This window comes from Vulpes vulpes, chromosome 15 (assembly GCF_048418805.1).
Source record: "Vulpes vulpes isolate BD-2025 chromosome 15, VulVul3, whole genome shotgun sequence".
Lineage (NCBI taxonomy): Eukaryota > Metazoa > Chordata > Mammalia > Carnivora > Canidae > Vulpes > Vulpes vulpes.
The window spans coordinates 78,320,127-78,337,515 of record NC_132794.1 but is presented as its reverse complement, the minus strand read 5'-3'; the positions used below and the strand labels follow the sequence as shown (position 1 = coordinate 78,337,515).

At 48.6% G+C, this 17,389-nt stretch overlaps 1 protein-coding gene across 4 annotated transcripts in view; it reads right to left on the bottom strand.

The window, feature by feature from the left end:
• WDFY4 (WDFY family member 4) overlaps positions 1-17,389 on the bottom strand; it is a 286,883-nt gene that overhangs the window by 1,453 nt on the left and 268,041 nt on the right. For 2 of the 4 annotated variants that reach the window (XM_025989725.2, XM_072739273.1), the window contains exons 55-61: positions 15,133-15,280; positions 13,879-14,063; positions 12,728-12,886; positions 8,067-8,246; positions 6,107-6,289; positions 3,786-3,867; positions 19-130 (exon numbers count right to left, since the gene is read on the bottom strand). In XM_025989725.2, coding sequence (XP_025845510.2) covers positions 19-130; positions 3,786-3,867; positions 6,107-6,289; positions 8,067-8,246; positions 12,728-12,886; positions 13,879-14,063; positions 15,133-15,280 — 1,049 coding nt within the window. Of the gene's footprint in view, positions 1-18; positions 131-3,785; positions 3,868-6,106; positions 6,290-8,066; positions 8,247-12,727; positions 12,887-13,878; positions 14,064-15,132; positions 15,281-17,389 lie in introns of those variants that run through there. The other 2 variants (XM_072739274.1, XR_011997478.1) reach the window with 2 other exon arrangements.

Below are 17,389 nucleotides of genomic sequence, written 5' to 3'. Positions count from 1 at the left end.
AAGACAAGCCTTGGTTACCTGGACACGGCCAGAGCTGTCACGGCAGGGCTGGTCTTGCTGGGCTTCCCCGTCAAAGCCAGGCTGATATCCAGCTCTCGACACAGGGCAAGATTCTTCTCCCACCTGTGACCTGTGGGAATCATGCAAGAGAATAGTTAGGAAAGCCAAGTGGCCGCGCACACGTGCAAGTGTACACCCACATGCAGGGTCACAAACACATACACACATATTTATATTTGTGGTCAGCAACTTGTTAAATTGAGGGGGGAAATATATTTAATCTTGGCCTGTGCTGTTGCAAAAGGGGCCAACCCAATTTAATTTGTAGGCTGTGATAGTTACATGTGCTGACGTGCTGCGGTATCCATTGTGTACCAAATTGGATTTGTGTATTATTGCTTTCTAAATTGCATGCCTAGTTCAGCAAAATTGTTCATCAGTGTTTACTGGCTTTATGCTTAATAAGATGCCCCACAATACCTTGCTGCCAGGATGTAATGCAGCCCATAATTGCCTAGTAAAAATAAATTACATGAAGTCGGCATTATCAACTTATCTAAATCCTCTCACGCCACAACCAATAATTAAATGCTGAGAACGTTTTTTCAAAAAAAAAATATAACACAATGATTGTTACTTCACTCATTTTAATGACTGCATTTGGGGGCAGACAGTAATTCCTTCATCATGGAGTGGTGAGATGGAGAGACATCAGCTGGGTACATCCCTGCCTGGTCCCTTGGTGGCCGGGCAGGAACGATGCCGCTGTTCCAGCTATGCCACGATGGCCTCTTGTGTGCACACACAGGCCTGTGCTCTGGGAAATGTATGTGCCTTCTATGTTTGTGCAAAAGTCCAAGCAATAAGCCCTCCCAAGCACTTCTCATGTACCAGATTAAGTTCAAACCTACAGGGTGATTCCTAAAATGAATTGTGCTCAACTGGGTTGGTCCTTGCTTCAAATGACAAATAAATGAATTCCAGGCAGAAATTAGATTACCTCCGTACACAAATGCGACATCCTTAATATCTTCAAAGATCTCCTTTCTTGTCCCTTAAGACACCTGAGGGATGCAGTAATATACACACCAACAGGACACATGTGTCATGTCCCTGTGTCATGCCCAATAGTGTCGCTTTCCAGCAAAACAGTTTTGAGCAATCTTATGAGAACCACAAGACCACCACTGGGTTAGGTTTGTAAGCCTGCACATGGATTTGCTATATCTCCTTACTGTGGCCCAGTCTGGTTTTCATGAATGTGTCTGTGCCCTTGTGTCATTTCACCTGAGTCCCCCCTTGAACTGTGATCACAACCCCAACACTCCATTCTGTTTGGCAGTAGTGACCTCAGGCACCGTCAGGACAAACAGCAGGAGAAGGACATGGACCTGGGCCTGAGGGGACTCCTGCCAGCCTGAGACTGTCCTACAAGCTCCCTAATGTCATCAGCTGTTATATTAGGGGAGAAGGCTTTTACAAGCCTGCAAAAATTGTAAGGATGACCTGCCTTTTTGCAAGCCTTTTGTTGAGTGGATTCTTTTGTATGTCCTGTTGTTTCTGTCCTCATGTTAGGATGTACAGGAGTACCTCCATCTGGCACAGGGCGAAGTGAGGGACAGAGAAGTTGTTGGGGACAGAGCCAAGTCTAGAGCTTTGGCATCTGCTTTTTATCTCACTTCCCATTGCTCCGGACCCCACTCCCCATGAGCACGGCGGTTTCAGCACAACTGCTGATCCTGAGTAGAAACCCTCAAATCCACTGGCACTTCCAGAACCAGCAGAACGTCTCTGAGGTCACTTTGTTCATCTGTCTTTCCATACGGTCAGCATCCATTCATCCACTTTTTCCTCATTGGGCCTCCATAGCTTCAGAAATGGGCAGTGGAGCCCCAGCCTGAACTGGCCCCCTCTCATGCAGGTGCTGCCCAGAATGGTTCACAGGCAGGCTGGAGAATCAGGACCCTGGGCTAGCTCTCTTCTAAGTGGGTGGCAATCAGGGAGGAAGTTTGACCTCTGCTCTCTCTCCAAAGAAGTATTTTAAGTTTCTTAAAATGCACAATTCTTTTTACTCCAAGATGAGCTGATTCCTTGCAGTCCCAGAGGACCCTTGAGACACTAGGAACAATGAAGTAAATGTGAGGTCACTGTGAGGTCATTGCTCTGGGTCAGCCCATTTGGCAAGTGTTCCCAGATGGCATTATTTTGAAGGAAGAGATTCTCAGTGCAGAGCCTGGGGCTCAAGATGGGTTGATCAGATATCTGTGTATGCTTGTATGAAGAAAGAACTAGAATCAGATGACTAAATGACTCGAGGAGGGGTGAAGTACATTCCAGAAAGGAACTAGCTGAGAATGGCTACTCTTCAGAAAGCAGCTCTCAGCCCTCTGGAAAATTTTCTTCCATGAAAGATCGTGGGTCCTAGGAAGCAGAGCAAACCAGGACTCAGGATAATAGGAGAATCCACACTTCATGGTAACAATGTTTCCTTTCATCATGGGCACCAGGAAAGATGTCTGGGTTCTGGGCCAAAATCTTTGATGAAGATGGAGCTGAGAAAGAAGGTTTGCTGCATTGGAGGAGGTCATGGCAGGGACCACTGGGGCAGCTGTGGTTGGAGAAGGCGGGGATAGCTTTGGTGGTGACCTTTGAGCCTGTAGCAGGGGGAGGTGCTGTTGATGGTGATGCATGGCAGTAGCTGTGGTGGAGGTCAGTCTGGCAGCATGAAGTCAGTCTGACGTCTCCTGTGTCTGCTCTCACTACTACAAAAGTGAGAACTGTAGTAGTCATGTGCTTCTGGGTAACTGGGCAAGTTACTAAGCCTCTCTGTGCTTCAATTTCCTTATCCTTCACATGCGTGAGGTAAAATATACCTCACAGTGTTGCTGTGACACATAAGAGGAAGTATGGCAAGTGGGCACAATGGAAACCGCTCCTGGTCAAGTCCTCTCCTTCCAAGCTCTGTGATGGTGGCCAAGGTGCTGGCAGTACCAGTGGCCATGATGGCAGAAGGGAGAACAGATTTTTCTTACTTTAGTCCCATCTGCCACAACCCAAAGGAGGCTCTGGAACAGTCGTGCACACCACACTTACCTGGGGACCTGTTGGATATGGAAATTCTAACAACACCCAATCTTTTCCTGGGGTATAAGGTAGGAACAGGACTCAGGTCTACATTTTTAATAAGGCTCCTGGGTGGTGCTGATGCAGAGGACCCCCAGACCAACTTTGAGCAGCCTGCCAGGGGGAGTTGGGGAAGTTGAGCCAGGATCACCAGGGCAGGCTAGGGCACTATGGAACCACTTCCTCTCCCCAGGCATACGGCAAGGCCCCTCCCTGGCCCCTCCTCACTCCTGTCTGCAGCCTGGCTGTCCAGTCTAGTAGGTATTTGGACCCAGGCCCTAGGTTGGGAAGTTTGGCATTGAGGAGTCATGCAGGTAGATGGAGAACATCAAACCATGCTCTGCAAAGTGTGTCCTTCCCTCTCCCCATTCAGAAGCTGAGGGCTCCTAAAACCACCACCACTGTTCACATGTCCAAGGAGCATCCCAGAGCTTACTGGTCCCTGCATGATGGGACCAGGATGCAACAGGACTTCTCCATGATGCTTCACATCCCACCAGCAGCTTGCAATAAACTGTGCTCTGTCTCCCCAACTTGGCAACATCCAGAGAGACTCGATGGTTTCCCTGGGCTCTGTAGCCCTGAGTGCAGCTACAGGAGGGGAGAGCAGAGGGAAAACCGAGCAAGGCAAGGGTGCCCTGCACCCTCAGTAGGGTAGGTACCTCTAGGGCTTGGAGGTTGTGAGGGCTCCTCTGGTATTGCCAGCCTGGGAACAGATGTCTTCATGTCCTCAGTCCTCCAAATCTGTCCAGAAAAAAGAAAAGGCCATGACTGGGGAAATGATCCTGTTTGTAGCCTCGGGCCCATCCCACTCCTCACATCCAAGGGACTCCAAGGGAAGAGGTGGGAGCATGGTTCCCTTTCACCTCTAATATTAATGTATTCTCTGGGAAAAAAAATCACTTAGGCTTCAGCAGAGCATAGTTGCAGCTTGGATGGGCTCACTCGGCACTCCCGTGACCATGGTGCATCTGCCCTCAACCTCTTAGCTGTAGGGGTGAGACTCAGCAGCTAGCTTATTGTCATTTTACTTAGCTATGCCCTCTCATCCCACTGCCACCGTCCCCAGAGGCCTCCCTCACCACTCAGCAGCTAGGCCTCTGTGTCTGGCTCTGGGCCCTAAGTCCTCCTGTGAGTGTCCTCAGGCTGACAACATATGGCTTCTCAGTTGCTGAGTCTGGATGTTCCATAGCCAAAGGACAAGGACCACCCTCCCCTTAATGCTTCTGTGAGTTCCACATCAGGCCTAGCACAGCATTGGGCCATCCCAGGAGCTCAATTACCATCCTAGATGAATGATGCTGAGTGTATGAAAGACTCCCACCCATGACTTGGGGGCCTGTGAAAAATGCATCTGCTGCTCAGCCAGCCCAGGCTCCTCTGACCAGGCTCCTCTGACCCACAGTGGGGACCGCACCCCACCAAGCCCAAGCCTTGCTGCCTTCTCATGTTCTGGCTAGTCCAGGATGCCCCACGCTCTGCAGAGACCCTGTGCCCCTCATAGCCCGCAGAGAGGACACCATAAGGGGCCCTCCTCAGCCTTGTCTCCTCTGGACACACTGGCCCCTCAGCCGGCTTAGCCTTTCCATATGCTGGGATTTTTCCTCATCCTTGGGACTCAGCTATACTGCCGCCTCCTCCCGTGTCTGTTAGAGATAAATCCAATCTCCCTTTGGACTGTCACCATATATTTATTCTACAAGTATTATCTCCATGATTATTCTCAGATTAGGGGCATGGACACCTGGAAGGCAAGGCCAAGTTGTAGCCATGTTGGCACACTCAAGCTTTCATAAATATTTGTAGAATGCAGTGGGCATTTTCTTGAATACCTTGTGAAATTCAGTTGATGTTTCCTTTCATAAACTGTGGAATTCAATTAACAGTTTCTTGAGTAAGCCTCTGAATTATTTCTTATCTTTACTCATTCCTTCATCCTTCCTGTCAGTCTCAGAAAAATTACCTTGTTCATTTTATGCTAATCCTCATACTTCAGTGTTTCCATTTTTTTCTCTTCCTAGTTTCTTGATGCTTACCCTCTCCATGGCCTTCTTCAGAGGATCCATGGCACTCTCTGATTATCCTGGTCAGAGCATGCATTCTCTGTTTGTCTTCTCTTCTAGAATATGAGCATCTTGAGGGTAAGGGCCTATTACCATTCATTTCTGTGTCCCCTATGGCTTGTATGAAGAGTTTGGCACAGAGCCAGAGTTAGGTGGATGGATAGATGGATAGGTGAACAAATATGTGGGTGGATAGATGGATTTATAGATAAATGGATGAGTATGTGGAAGGATAGATCATTGGACAGAAGGAAAGGAATGAAGGAAGGAAAGAAGGGAGAGGTAGAGGGAAAGAGGAAAGAAGGAGGGAAGAAGGAAGGAAGGAAGGAAGGAAGGAAGGAAGGAAGGAAGGAAGAAAGAGAGAAAGGGAGAGAGAGAGAAGGAAGGAGGGAGGGTAGAGAGATAAATAGTAAATAGTTGGGTAGGTAGGTAGATGTATTATTGGATGAACAGATAGGTAGATAAAAAGATAGATGGATGGGAGGATGGATAGATGGATGAAAAGGTGTAGAGAGAAATAGTTGGATGGATTAGTGGATGGATGGATGGATGGATGGATGGATGGATGGAGAGATGGATAGATGGGTAAGTGTGTGAATGGATGGCCCAAATATTTTTCAGCACTGAGCTATGTTTTTGTGCATTTGACCATTCAGCTTTCACATCTTGTGATAATAAGTGTTTATTTCATTACATGAATGTATGTGTATATAAAAGTATATATATAATTTGATTGATTGATTGATTGATTGATTGCCTGGAATGAGCTTTGCCTTTGCCCTCACTTGTTGTGGAGACCTCATCTGGTATGCTGCCTGGTTTCAAATGCAGCCTATAGATTTAGACTCTTGGAGGAAGTGAGCAGAATAGAGAAAAACACTTTCTGTACCATGCCTTCATTCTGCCCAAGACACACCTACCCGAACCATGCCGTCTTGACTCCCAGTGATGATGACGTGGTTTGTGTCCCATGCTGGCCCCTCCATCACACAGCAGCAGGTTATGGCTCCTTCAGGGCCCCAGGCAGTGGTGATGCTGGCCAGAGGCTGTCCGTTGACATTCCACAGAGACAAGTGGGCCCCCGCACAGGAGACAATTGTTCCCTGCAGTGGTGAGAGCTGAGGTCACTCCATGCTAGTCATGGCCTGCCCACCCATTACCTGCTCACCCAGGGTTTATGCAGTCAAGCAGCCTTAATTTGGTATCTTATGAAGACTAATCAGGGTAATCCAAGACCTGCTAAGACACTCACTTCTTCACAGATGACTCATCGGTCTGCTGTATTTTCATGCACTGTAAATTCCTGGCCATTTTCATATTGCAATCAGGTGTTTGGATACTGCTTTCTCTGACACAGGCTGATTGGCTCACTATTGGAGCTCCTCCCACAGCCCTCTCCCTGGCCATTTACTGACTGGCATAGAAGACCCAGCTTGGAGATTGCCCCTGGCTCTGGACATGGGACCTGTACCTGGCTAGCCAGCCCTGTAACCATAAAGATGATCTGGATATCACCTGGTGGAGGGCAGAGTACAGAGGTTTGAATGATGGTACATGACTCATAAAGTTGAACAATGTCCCTCTGAAGGGAATTTCTGAGGAAAAATATCTCCATTATTGAATCTCCTATAACATTTATGTCCAGAATTTCCTTCTCAAGTTTTTGTCTATCTTACAGCCAATGGTGTAGTGGTCACTGTCACTGAGGACTCATAAAACGAGCTGGAACCATGTCTTTGAGCCTTGCCCTAACCACAAAAGGGATGTAGGGAACTCAGAACCCATCCATAGCCCCCTGGGCTGGGCTCCACCATGTCTCTTCCTGAATTGTTTGGTATAGAGTCTGTTTGAGGCCAAGGACCGTGTATGATACATCTTTGCCCAGCACCCAGCACTGGGCCCCCAGCAGGCACTCAATTAGTTTCAGGACAAGTTGAAGTCAACAAGTTGTTGTCCTGATATAAATCTTCTTTGAGGACATTATTCTATATGGGTTTTGTGCTCTCTCAGATCAGAGCTTGGTACCTTTCCCATTACATTCCCCCAATTCATCCATCCACCCACCATCCATCCACCCATCCACTCTCTATCTGCCCATCTACCTATCCTCCCACTAATTCACTCAAATATCCATCCACCCACAGATCTATTAATCCATCCATCCATCCACCCTCTATTTGCCATATAACATTCATCCTGGATTCAGGCCTACCTGGAGACCACTTTTGACTAAGTTGGTACCAGAAGCCTTCTTCATCCTCTCCCCTTCCTTCTATTATCTTTGACCATTCTATCCATGTATTAAACTCCTAGGGTTTTACTGGAGCAGATGCAGAGGCTTGGAACCTTCAGGGAACTCTGTGCCCTATGATGGGGATTCCAGCCTGGGAGAAACTCCACACTGAGATTTAGATATTTCTCTAACTCTTTCTCTCTTCTCTCTGTCTCTGTCTCTCTCACATGCATATGTTCCTGACAGGCTCATCCATGGTGGCCAGCATGGAGGGACAAGTAGAAACACTTCCTGCTGTGGAGACCAAAAGCACCTGCTGAGTTAACACTGATTTGTAGTCAATGGCTGAATTAGTCAGTCAAGCCCAGCAGATCTCTTACCAAAGCCAACTGCATGCCTGTGCCAAGACAGACACTCCCCACCACCCCCACCACCCTGAGGGAGAAAAACAGAAAAGGAAAAAATAAAATCTAGACCCATATGTTACACATGTTGATGGCTCCACTCTGCCTGGGTAAAAAATATTCCATATATCTGGGAGCTTCTCAACATTCTTGGGTGGTCAGTCTCTTCCCTTGGGTTTCCTCTTGGGGTATGGCACCAGGCTACCAGTCAGGCTCCCAGACATTGAGAAAGCAGGGCCTTACCGAGACATCACTGATGGCAAGGGCAGAGATGCCCTCTTGGTGGGTAGGCAGGCGGGCCACGTGAGTGAGGTGGTCCAGGTCCCACAGGATACAGGTACAATCTTGGGAACCACTCACCAGGAGGCTGAATATGACCGATGCTGCCAGGCATGTGACAGCCTGTGTGTGTCCATACAAGGCCTAGACACAAGAGGCAGTTCCACAGGTTATGAGAGGGACCCTCAATCCAGCTATCTGGTGAAATATCCTGACCTTCCCCACAGGAGGAAACAGATTCAAGGTGATTCCATGATGCCAAAGTCTGTGGTATGTGTGTGCATGTTTTTGTGTATGTGTGCATATGCATCCATGCTGGCTTCTAAGTTCCATCCATTTCTGGGAATTGAGGTCCAGCTAGGGAGGATCAGTCCTTTTATCATAACTAAAACAGAGGCCAGTAGTTCCCTCTTGCTATGTGCTCACCTACACCTGACTTGCATCTAGTCATAAGTAAGGATACTGATTTGCCAAGTGTGGCGTTCTGACCAGGTACATAAGCATTATCTGGAAACTTGTTAGAAATTCAAATTCTTGGGCCCTATTCCAATACCTACTGAATCAGAAACTCTGGGTTTGGGGCCCCAACACGGGTTTTCACAAGACCTCCAGGAGATTTTCAAGCAAGTTTGAAGATTATACCAAGTGAACCTTGGAAACAAACATGCCTCTGTCCACTAAAATGGGAGGAAGGCAGGGAAGTCAGGTCACAGTTTAAAAAGATGTAAGTTTTCAAGTGTAATGGGTCTGGGTTCATAGCCTGTCTGGCCACATGGCAGCAGGTGACTCAGGGCCTTGGTCTTGGCTCTCAGGTTGATCTGGGTGGGGTCTGGCCTGATTCATAGATGGCCATGTATCCAGATAGGGCCAGAGGCCTTGCTCCCTGAAGACACATGCCAGAAGGGTCGGGGTGGCCTGATACCCCCAGGATCACTGCTGCTGGCAACGGTGTGGTTTCCATCACAACTATCCCAGAGCTGCCAGGTAAACCTGGTGTGAGGGCTGCCGTGTGCACATGTGCCACCCTCCTCTGGAACAGAGATCCTTCTGCAGAGAAGTGCAGAAGTAGCATTCTAGAACGTGATTACCCTGGCTTACCTAGTAGTAAACCTCCACCTGCAGGACCAGTGACTGCTCATTCATTTGGGTCAATGAGGCTGAGCATCATTTTTCAAAGCTGTCACTTTGCCTGGTCACAGCCATTAAAAGTTTTGCCAGGGATCCCTGTTTGTTTTCAATGGAACCTAATGTGGCACCAACCAGATGGTGCTGGCAAGGTTTTGGATGTGACCCACAGAAGACTATCTGGGTCATCTTAGCAAATTGGAAACTGTCTAAACAAAGAGAAAAGCAGAGGCTTTGATCAGAGCTCTGATGACTAAGTTCTGACCACAGGGGAAATGGTGACTCCAAAGGGTGCAAGCCTGAGGACCTGGGAGTAAGGGCTGGGGATTCAGAAACAGAAGCTCTGAGCCCAAGTGCCTATATGTGCTGTTAACAGAAACAAGTACGCTTCTTTCTGAGGGGAGGCTCTGGAGAGTTAGGGGGACCAGCCTGAATGCAGGCACTGCCCACTGAGGTAAGGCTCATTGTCTCCCTCCTGGAGGCACTCAGCCCCCTTATCTGGAAAGGCTGGGGAACTCAGCAAAGGAGGACAGCAGATTTAAACATGTTCTCTACTGGGTCTTTTGTTTTCTCAGAATGCAGGAGTCCCCCTTATCTATGGGAGATATGCACCAAGATCCTCAGCAGATGCCTGAAACCACAGGAGGGTACTGAACTCTATGTCTACTTTGTCTTTTTTCCTACACATACATACTTATGAACAAATAAACTTTATAAATTAGACATAGTAACAGATAAACAGCAGTAACTAATAATAAAATGGCATAGTTATAATATATAATATGCTGTAATAAAAGTCATGTAAATGTGGCCTCTCTCTCTCAAAATATTTTATTGGACTGCACTCACGCTCTCTGTGATGATGTGAGTTGATGGGATGACAGGAGGTTAATGACATAGGCACCGTAACGTGCTGTTGCACTACTACTAACCTTCTGACAATGAGCCAAAAGGGGGAACACCTGTTTCCGGACCATGGTTGACCTCAGGTAACTGAAACCACGGGATGTGAAACCAGAATAAGAGGGGGACTGCTGCAGTACCTGTCTACAGAGCCAATTAAAATAACTTCACGATGTCATCATACCTAACTAAGGCAGCAAAAAATAAAACAAAATAGGGGATCCTGGGGTAGCTCAGTGGTTTAGTGCCTGCCTTTGGCCCAGGGCGTTATCCTGGGGACCCGGGATGGAGTCCCATGTTGGGCTCCCAGCATGGAGCCTGCTTCTCCCTCTGCCTACCTCTCTCTCTCTCTCTCTCTCTCTCTGTGTGTGTCTTTCATAAATGAATAAAAAAAAATCTTAAATAAATAAAACAAAATAAAATCCTCTGGAAATAATTGCTCACGCTGGACACTTGTGAGATGGGCACTCTTAATTGTGGATAGCACTGGAAAGCTACAGAATCACTATAGAAAGCATTATGTCTCTGCCTGGTAATCCTACTTCTTGAAATTTATTTTAAGGAAACTATTAATCAGAAGCAAACAGCAATCTACATAAGTTGTTTTCTGCAGCACTATTTAAAATAGTTAAAATTTGGAAGTAATGTAATTGTCTAGTTTTAAAAGAAATGGTTTATTAAACTGTGGTGCACTGACATAACAAAACAATTGAAATGTAATTTTATGGAAATGGAATAATATGGAACAATTGAAATGTAAATTATAGAGACTGTGGAGAAGCAGAAACAATTTGATAGGCTGGCTGAAAATAGAATAAACATATCTACACAATATCAGAATGGTATAAATATGTATATCTGGGGATGGCGGTCTGCAACAATGAAAGCTTTTCTAGGGATTAGAGGGAACTGTTCAACTTTGAAGAGAATTTGAAATTTGTCTTTAATGTAATATCTTTAAAAAAATAAAATACTTAAAAACACTGTTTATGAAACTAGTTAATGATGACTTTGTCAACGAGTCAGGGACAGATCCCCTTCACCGAGACCACCCCTTCGCTGGTAGTCTGGGGGATCCCCAAGGCCATGTGAGCCCTATAGGTAATGACGACATGCTTTATTTTGCCTAGGAAATGAAAGCGTGTGGGATTCCCCATGCCTTTTCCTTTTGATTTATAACTAAGAGAAGATGATGAATTACATTTTTATGCTGTCAGTACTGGGGCTTTTACAGTACATCTGCATTTCTAAAAGGAGCCTTGGAGTAGCAATGGGAGGCCACCTCCCCATCCCCCAAGACCAGCTCCACAGTCAGGCTGGATCTCAGGCCATCCCCAGAGTGGTGCCTGGGATAGGGGAAGGGTCCAGAGAGAAACGCACGGTCTCTTCACTTAGGTCCAGAGTAAGAACCCAGCCCTCTGACTGCAGTTCGTGGAAAGCAGCAAGGAAACCCAGAACAATGTGAAAATGTGAAAAGGCAGGGCACTCCAAGGCTGGCTTTGAAGGACCTCCCAGGAGAGTCTGGTGAAGGTAGCCTGCACTTGGCCTGTACAGCTCCCTCCAGCAGGAGCCACTGCTCTGCACCATTAATCAGCTCCCTCAGCATTGACTGATGGATTCCTTCACCGCACGTTCACTGAGTGCCCGCCGTGCGCTGCGCAAGTGCTGGGGATGGCTTGGGAAGCATCCAGAGAAATCCAGAATCGGTTCTAGTGAAACATGTTCAGGTTAGGAAATCTGGCGCGTGGTGAGTTTTGTGTGATTAATTTGGGTTTTCGTTATCTTGGGTCTATATGGCTAACTAAAATACAGATGCAAAAACAAACTGCATTTTAGAGTTGGAAGTGTGCTGCAGTGGTATTCTCAGGGAAGTTCAAAGGTGCACAGGCAGGGGGCACGGTTTAGACTGACCTAGATTAAAACGCAAACTCGCTCTTTCCAAGCTTCAGTTTCCTCCTGTGGAAGCGGGAATAACAGTGCCTGCTCTACAAGAATAAAATGAATGTATGGAGTCCTAGGTAAGCAGTGGTACACTCTGCTTGGTATTAGATAGAGCAGCGGTGGTAACTAAGGCAGGGCCAGAATACAGCCCCCGTCCCTCTGCTTTTGTTCTACTCATGCACATCCACTTCTGTTCTGAAATAGCCTTTCAATTTCTGGCTCTAGGGCAAGTCACTTCCTTGCAACTAGTTTTTTCCCCAGTAAACTATGGATGATAATAGTACCCATTTTATGGGGTTGTTGAGGAGGTAAAATGAGGCTGTCGACATAGAAGTGTGCATGGCACATATTCCAAAATGTTCTCCAGTGCAAGGAAACTGGTTTCACTGGCTCAGACAGACAAGTGGTGTCTCTCACTGAGGCGTGGGTCTCCATGGAGGCACCTGCCCTGTGGGCTTCTCAAATCCACCAGGGGCATGAAACCGTTGTCCTCTAATAGCACAGAGCCATGTGCTGCCACCAATGCTTCACTGTGTCCTCTGCTCCTGAGGGAGGCAGGGCTTTCCACGCTCAGGCAGTCGGACCACACTAGGGTATTGTACCCACCCCAGGCAACACACCCGCTCTGGGTACCATCTCCACCTAAGCCACCATACCTGCTTGAGGTGCAGGCTCCTTGGGCGGCCTTTGGCTATGCTGAGCTCCCACACACACACCACAGTGCTGGCTCCAGAGGTGATGATCATTGTGGGGGTTGGGCACACAGTACACAGACAGCGGCCCCAGGCAGCCAGGTTCTCGAACGTCATAATGATCTATAGAAGACAAGTGGGATGAGCACTGGTGCCCTAGCCAGCACAGGGCTGGGGGCCAGAGCAGGGTGACAGAGAGGCAAAGGCAGGTCTGGATACTGCTGGCCTGCCTGTCTGCCACAAGAACTGGGGGACATGTCACTTGTTTAGGAGCTGGCTCAGGTGACAAAATCGCCAATCTCCTGGCTGTCTCTGCCTCAACAGATGGAGGCCAAGCCCGTTCCCACAGATCTCACACTCTAAGGAGTGGGGAGAGACAAGTGAGCTGGAAGTTTTGGGGACATTACGAAAAGTCCTTGTGAACACAGTGAGCCCTGGGAGGCCAACTCAGCCTGAGGAGGTCAGAGACAGCTTTCAGGAGGCGGTAACATCTGGGACTGGTCTCTGGCTGCCTCAGGAAGGGGTAGGGAAGGCTGGGGGTGGGGAGAGAGAGCTAGGTGGGCAGGGAGTTAATGCCATGTGATTGATGGGTGGGAATTAGGGTGGGAAGGGAGGGGGGCTGGGAAGGGATCCTCAGAGGCTGCCAGGGCAACAGCAAGAAGTGAGGCCACTGGATGGCCTAAGTCAAGGGTTGAGAAAAAGTGACCAGATGACTCGCTTCTGGCACCAGCTGAATCCTCAGGGAGTGTCCTCTGACTCTGAGGCAGGACCAGGGCCAGAGGAACCCTAGGACTTCCCACCCAGGATGAGCAAGAATCTGAGTGGTCTTCATGCAGCTAAGGGACCTGCCAGTGGCAGAGATTGCTGTGAGGTGACAGCGTGCCCCGGGAACCTGCAAGCTCTGCTCCTTAGAGGACAGATTGGAGGCTTGGCCCATGAGGGCCCTAAGCCTAGCCACACAAACCCTCTCCCTCCCAGGCAGGGGGCACAGCCACATGGAGGCAGTGGGGTTTGGGCAGCTGTGCCTGCCTTGGACTCACCCATCTCCTGGCTGTCTCTGCCCCAACAGATGGAGGCCAAGGTCCCTTGCCTGCCCTGCATCCCAAGCCACCCACCTTGTCAGAGCCATAGTTCCCCAGGCAGCAGCTGAAGTCATCAAAGCCCCAGCTGAAGGTTCTGTTCCAGAGAGGAGGCAGCAGCACCTTGTTCTTCTCCACGGCCAGGATGGTCTTCTCGGTAGGGACAATGTGGCCAATGGCTCCCTTGGGGGATTCTGAACCTAGAGAGAAGAGGTACATATCTACTCCCCAGTTAGTATAGTTGAGCTTACTTACAGTCAATGGAGAACACCCCAACACTCACTGGGCCCAGAGAGGAGCCATGGCCCGGTCACCCAGACTGGCAAAGCACAAGCCTGGGCTGGAGCTGCTTGCTTGTCGAGGCACCTCACTTCGGGGCCTCACTCCAGGGGCCATGTTAGACCCTGGTCCTTAGCTGGGTCCCCTGGCCCTTGGGTCCTCCTCTGCTTTAGCACACACATGAAGCTTGCATGTGGCCATGCATGTCTTCGGTGTCTCTACGGGCTGATGCTGGAGGAGGAGTGGCTGAGGCTATCTGGGCAGATGGCACAAAGCCACAGGAGCCTTGGGGGGCTCTTCCCTTCCTGCCTCTCTCAGGCACCTTATCTAGCAGGGCGGGGTGCGCCAAAGGCACCGTTCTTGGATGCGAAGGGAGAAAAGGGACCCACCACCAAACCCCAGCAAACCTGGAATGTCTTTATGTGACTCCAGAATGTCACCCCATGTAGTGGGATTTCTCAAAAGCAGTGCAGCCCACAGGTGGCACAGACCTTAGAGTTCACACACACAGTTTCTTGAGGAAGCAGTGCGGCTGGAACTCCCACAGGGCTGTCTGCCCCAGAACAGATGCTCTTGACTAGGGACTGTAGGTCTGCCTAAGTGATTGGGGGGCACCAGTCGCTGTGGGTACTGAGGAGCAGAGGCTGTGATCCTCCCTCAGGAAATCTGGGACTCCCCCACTTGGCTTTGGAGGCGAGCAGGGGTGTGTGTGTGCCAGATAAAGAAAGAGAAAGAAAGAAAGAGAGGTGTGTGTGTCCACACATATGTGAAGGAAAGAGAGGAATGTGTGTCTTAGACAGACAAGTGAGTCTGCCTTGATCTAACACAGGTAGTTCTGGATCCTTCCAGGGCAGAGGCCTCCCCATATTCCTGCTGTGACCAGAGACACAGCCAATCCAAAATCAGACCCCAAGACCCTGAAGGATCTGTACCCATGAACCTCCCAAAGAACAAGGGTCACTGAAGGGACAACTCTGACAGGGTGCCAAAAAAAGCAGACCAGGTAGTCACCTTTGACTGTGACCTGGGATGGCCTCAGCGCCTGCAGGTTGTAGAAAAAGGGCTGCGGGTGGCTGGGCAGGCTCGCCGGCACGACAGCATCCTTTCCAGGTGAAGGCTTGCCTGCAACGGTCCTGGCTGGATGGGGTTTCGTAAAAAGCTGGAAAAACAGGGGACAGATGCAGACCACACAAGTCGTCAAGGACAGAAGGCAGAGGTTTAGCGCCACCTGCAGCCCAGGGTGTTATCCTGGGGACCTGGGATCAAGTCCCATGTTGGGCTCCTTGCACGGAGCCTGCTTCTCCCTCTGCCTGTGTCTCTGCCTCTCTCTCTCTCTCTCTGTCTCTCATGAATAAATAAATAAATAAATAAATAAATAAATAAATAAATAAATAAATAAATAAATAAATAAATAAATAATTTTTTTTAAAAAAGGACAGAAGGCAGAGGAGGAGTCTCCCCCATGTAAGTCACAGCGGCACCTGTGCCCCAATTTGCTGCCCCAGCTGGGCTCGCTCCTGAGTTCAGCATCAACAGAACAATCAGTTGCAATCCTCAGCTGTTGTCGATAAGAGGCTTGGGGCTCAGTGGGGCAGCCGCTTTCTCCAGCTCATAGAGGGCGACTGGCACAGGTAGCCCTCCTGGCTGCCAAACCGTCATCTTCCCCATGCTGCCGGGGACCTCACTGAGGAGCTCCTGGGCCCTGGCCAAGCTGCAGCTCATACCATGGGGTCAGGATGACCCTCTTCACACTCCAGATCACACATCTCCCTCCATTTGCTTGAGCTATTTCTCCTATTTTTCCCCTTTCCCTTACAAACCCCATTAGTGGCATTTCTTACTTTCATTTTTCTTAGATCTCTGCTGTCAAACTGTCCCTAATGCCAAACTTTTTGCATAACCAGGCAAAACATGAAGTGCAAAGCTATGCTGCTGGCAGAACCTTGCTGCTGCCACAGCTCTCCATCCTCTCCTCTCCCCAACTAGGCTGTTTTTTCCAGCCATCAGGCCCATGCCTCTGCTCCTGGATGGAAACATCCACTGGGTGCCACAAGGGAGGGGTGAGAGCTGGCCCCAGCTGGGCACAGTGGTAGAGGTGAGGCAGCTGGTGGAGTGGGGCTGGGGGAAGGGTCACAGCAGCCGAGGCTCCATGAACAGCTCTCAGTCAGACACTGGACTACTAGGAAAGCTGGGTGGATGAGCAATGCAAACAGAAATCAGAAAGGTGATTTTTAAATGAGCATTTAATAAAGAATGTCCCTCCTCACACAGAAGAATGACTAAAGAACCACAGGCTGGGAGCCTGACACAGGTTCAGCACACACAGCCCCTTGACAGCACAATGCACGGTCCTGAAGTATTTTAATCCTGCCTCTAGGTAGGGATCACTGGAGGAATTCTCATTCTGATAATTACTTAGAAATATTTTTTGTAGGGATGTCTGGGTGGCTTAGTGGTTGATGTCTGCCTTTGGCTCAGGGTGTGATCCCAGAATTCCAGAATCGAGTCTCACATCGGGCTCCCTGCATGAAGCCTGCTTCTCCCTCTGCCTGTGTCTCTGCCTCTCTCTCTGTGTCTCTTGTGAATAAATAAAATCTTTTTTAAAAAAAGAAATATTTTTTAAAAGCTCATATGATACATCACCAAAGAAAATCAGAATCTAAAATTGTGTGCACTCTGCAAGCACACTGATGTGACAATATTTTTGCTCATGGACATGGACTGTGAGTATATCACCCAGGACACAACTGGGTGGGGATAACTACTATTTTGAATTATTTAATTGCTTTATCTGTACTATTTCATTTCTTAAAGAAATGAAACTATTAGGCTGCCTAAACTTCCTTTCTGAAATTCAATCCTTTCTTCAAAGACTTCCCTGGCCAAACCCACACTTTGGATGTCCATTCTCCAAGTCACCCCTAGGCATTTCTCACATTCTCCTCCCCTGGGAGCTGAGCAAACCCAGAGCATGTCACATAAGACCAGGTAGAAAAGATGTTACTAGTTTTGCATTGTAAGATGAGCCCATCCAAGCCTCATGGTTACTGCTGCCCAAGATGGCCCTGAAATTGGCTGGGCTTATGCATTCATTTCCCAGCATGGCTCCTGACTGCTTTTGGCTGAGATCCCAGCCCATGTGGTCACGCTAGTAGCCCAGATGGCTGTCCTTAGGAATAAAACCTCTCCACACTGAACCAAAGTTCGAGGGTCAACACAGCTGAGATCAGTCAAATAAATGCTCCTCCTTGCACACCATTCACCAGGA